The sequence below is a fragment of the Trypanosoma cruzi genome, genomic scaffold (genome assembly GCF_000209065.1).
Source record: "Trypanosoma cruzi strain CL Brener 1047053516389 genomic scaffold, whole genome shotgun sequence".
In the NCBI taxonomy this organism is placed as follows: domain Eukaryota; phylum Euglenozoa; class Kinetoplastea; order Trypanosomatida; family Trypanosomatidae; genus Trypanosoma; species Trypanosoma cruzi.
In genome coordinates, this window is record NW_001849291.1 from 1 (window position 1) to 4,031 (window position 4,031).

Consider the following 4,031-nt stretch of genomic DNA (forward strand, 5'->3'; position numbering starts at 1 on the left):
CTGGAAGGTTGGCGCCAGGCCGCGCTCCACGAGGATCGCAGCACACGAGCCCCCGCCACACACCAGCGTCGACCGCGTCAAGACAAACCGCGTCGACAGAAGCCGGACGCCGTCGAGGGCAAGCGCGGGGCCGTACCGAAATCCCTCGTGTCCACGGGCCGTCGGCACGTACTGCGACCCGCCAACCGTCGCGCGCAGCGTTGAGTTCGCCAGCAGCACACTCGAGTGCAGCGGCATCGCGCCATGCAGCACAATCGTGCCCTCCAGCGACGTCACATTCGTCATGTTGACGAGGGCGTGGGGCATCAGGCGCGCCGTGCTCTCGCTGAGGCCGCCAATCCGCAGCTGCGCACCGCCCGCAAGCACGCAGTGGCGCAGCGTCACGTCCAGCGCGTCAGCGAACGCGTCCATCGAGCGCAGGTCCACCGCCACAGTGATCGGTCCACTGAACACCACCGAGTCGAAGCACGCCCTCGCACGCCCGCCGCCAACCGTCACCGACTCCGTCAGCATCACGCCGCTCACGCAGCCCTCCGCACCGCCACCACCGCCGCCGGGCCTCGCAACCGGCACGTCGAACGGCAGGCACGCCTCGCCCACACCGCCGCCGCGGCAGCCGCACACGCAGTCGACGAAAGACGCCGTCAGCGCATCAAAGCACGCCAGCGCAGACGCACAGCCGTCGCACGGCACCACGCTCACGGAGGACAGGCCGGCCAAGCGGTAGTCGCCGCCGCTCTGCAGCACCCGGCCGCCGGCACGGTTGCACTGCACCGACACGGCACCGCTCGCGATCGTCAGCCCGGAGACAAGAGTAACGCCGGTGGCAGCGCAGCGCGCAATCGACACGGTACCGCCGCTCAGCGTCACCCCCGACAGCGACGCCACAGACGACGCCTCGCCCACCGCCCACACGTCGCGCAGCTCCAGCCACCCGCCGGCACCGACCGTCCCACCGTCGCAGCGCACCAGCGACGACGCGACTGACCCCTCGACGCCCACGAAGCGCAGCACCGAGTCGGACACCGCGAGGCGCTCTCCAAGCACAAGGCCGCCGCCGCTGCTCACAACCGACACTTTCGTCACGGAGAACACCGAGTGGTTACGCAGACTGAGACGCGACGAGGACGCCACATGCATCGCGGAAGCGGTCGAACCGCCCGACGCCTCCAGCAACACGCCGTCAAGCACCACCGCGCTCGACAGCAGGTCCACACCGCCGCCAACGTACACCGCCGACCCGCCCGCGTGCGACGACCTCAGCACAGTGCTGCTCACACGCAGCTGCGACTGCAACAGAGAAGTCGCGTGCAGCACAAGCGGCGACGCCACCGCGTCCGTCATTCCGCTCAGCTGGGAGTAGCGCATCGGCCCCGCCGTCACAATCGTCGAGTCACGGACCGTCACGTTCGTGTGTGCCGGCAGGTTGTGCACAAACACGAGCGAGCAGTAGCCGCCGGACAGCCCGCTCACGCTCACCTCCAGGCTCCGGTCACTCGCCGGCTCGCCGCTGTAGCCCCGCACGTAGAGCTGCGCACCGCCGTCGCACACGCAGTTCCTCAGTTCGATGCGCAGCGCGCCGGGAAGCATCGCCGGCACGTCGAACACAACAGCCACGCCGTTCGTGATGTGCACGTCGTCCATCAGCACCGTGTCCACGGCGCGGCCAACCGTGATGGCTCTGTCCACCGTGCCGCCCCGCAGTCGCAACACCACCGCATGCACCGCGGGCATCCACGCCGCAGCAGCAACCAGCGCCAACACAACGAGCAGCGCCACACGCACAGCCGCAATGGCCCTGCGCTGCACACGGTGCCGGCTGCGCGGACACGCACCCACCGCAGACCGCATCCACCAGCCCAGACAAGTACCAACAAGGCTATCGTGGTGTGTCGCACTCGCCCCGTCGACCATAACTCCTGCCTAGCAAATCCCTTCCTACAGATTGCGAATCCAGTGACACGATTCCGCCAGATCGTTATACTAATACTGCTAATCCTAATACTGCAAGTAATCCCTAACGCCTTGAAACGATAGTTGTACTGGTCAAGCAAAAGTATCTCTAACTGCACTCTCAGAAAAGGAGTAAAAGACAGCAACAACAACAGTAACCAAACACAGTGGCACGCAGAGGCATCCGGTCATACACAATAACCTTCATAGTACAGCCGCCGACACAAAGCAGCGCAGACGCAATCAAGTCAGTGACACCATCGCCCTCCCACCGCCCATACAACCCCGTACAGCCACCGTGCCGAGTGGCGGAATCCCGGCAAAAAGCCACATTACCACTGGCACCGCTCCTGTTACCGAGTGGCTGCATCGCGGGGCGGTCCCGATGCCGTGCACGACACACAAGAGCCGAGGCAGACCACGTGGCAGCGTTACGACCGCCGGCCATCAAGCGCGTCCGAAAGGTTGTTGGTGTTGTTGGTGCGTAAGTGGAGTGGAGAGCGCGCCGGTCGCCAGCAGTCAAAGCATCGTTTCTCGCTCACGCGAGTCGGCATTGCACAGCAATCAGCGACACCATGCGCGCCCGACATACACAACAAAGGAAAAACAAGGAAGCACGGCGGCACTCAGACACGGGGAAAAAGGTCCACATCGATTTTGCATTCCAATTGGCTCACAGACATCCGGATGGTGGTCGCGACGCTGCTCTGCGGTGCGTGTGGCGTGTGACTGCAGTGGACAGAGAGGATGATGAGAGGGGCGGGAGACGCAGTGCGGCCCTCATCCATCTCGGTTAACTGTGACACCGGTGACGTCATCCCGTCACATCGCCTGCAGCAAAGACCGTCGCCGTCAGCAGCGGTCGGTGCCTTCCCTCTCCCACTGGGGCGCAACTCCAACGCATTCGCTCGTCTCCTCCCCCACCAACACAACGAGGGAGCAGCGGCAAAAGATGAGACACGCATGGCAGGTGCACAGTCGCAGAGCTCCACTGCTGCCGCCATGGCCAAACAAGGTCGGCTGCAGGGCGCAAAAAGAAGGGCAAACACCCCATCAAACGCCTTGGCACCACGTGGAAGCACCGCAACCGACACACAAGGCGAAGCACCGTGAAGCAGGCACCAAAACCAAAGCTCCCACAACAAATTCATCGTGGAGCAAAAGAAAACATTATGCGAGCGCAGAAAAAATTCACACAAACCGAAAAACAAAAATGACGGTGCAGAGGCAATAAATGGTCGTGGTGCGCAGCAGCCGTGGCATCGCGCCCCTCCCTCATCAAACGGCACCGCACCGCAACGCACCGTGACGACAGCCTGCAATGACGACGATTGAGTAGCACACACAAAGCGGCATAAACCTTTCATACCGCACTCGCTCAAGTTTACGCTCTCAGTATGTACTGCCAACAACACAGGGAAGGACACGGAAGGGGACTGTGTCATCCATCCACCTTCTGCCCACAACAGATCCTCCTCATCCTCCTCCTCGCCATACCCTGGGTGCCGCGAAACGCCGTCAAGCAGAGCCACGTGTATGGAATTCTCCAATGCGCAGGGCGAGGCTGGCAGCCACCCACGCTCACTCCCGCACATATCCTCTCCCACAACTTTCCCACACACAAAAGGGCAAAGACATGGAGAAGAAATGCCCGCCGCACAACGCATGCAGAAGCACCGCCATCCACGTCGCACCGCAAGATAGTGCCATGCGCACCGCACACACCCATGGCCGCAACGAGATGGACGGGGCGCATACAAGCTCACGGCGCTGTCATTCACTTCTCTCTGCCCCGACGGATTGGAATTACGCCCCACAGCAGGTCGTGGTCGGTGGCGTCCCACACTCACAGTGAGGCACGGCGCACACCATCTTCTCCCTCCGAGTGCACTCAGCAGGCCGGCGCCCAGTCACCCTCGTGCCATCGCAATGGGGAACACAAACAATCGTCGTCGCGGACTATCAGTGTCTCTAGCAGGAAAAAAGAAATGAGGACATGTCAACAGCACGGCCAGCAGTGGGGCACTCAACGGGACGCGGAGACACTCAGCGACAGTGAACACAGCAAAAAAAAAAAA

At 62.7% G+C, this 4,031-nt stretch overlaps 2 protein-coding genes across 2 annotated transcripts, besides 1 other annotated feature; both read right to left on the bottom strand.

The window, feature by feature from the left end:
* On the bottom strand, window positions 1–1,914 carry Tc00.1047053507727.9 (dispersed gene family protein 1 (DGF-1), putative; the record flags this gene model as incomplete). Its single annotated transcript, XM_798123.1, has 1 exon — window positions 1–1,914. A coding segment is annotated over one exon (1,914 nt), but the record flags the coding sequence as incomplete, so codon positions are not given.
* Window positions 1–4,031: a sequence feature (areas not merged during assembly with more than two copies in the genome that could not be assigned to a particular haplotype).
* Window positions 2,580–3,620, bottom strand: Tc00.1047053507727.19 (uncharacterized protein; the record flags this gene model as incomplete). The annotated part of the gene is made up of 1 exon (XM_798124.1): window positions 2,580–3,620. One exon carries the CDS (start codon window positions 3,618–3,620, stop codon window positions 2,580–2,582), a length of 1,041 nt encoding a protein of 346 aa, XP_803217.1.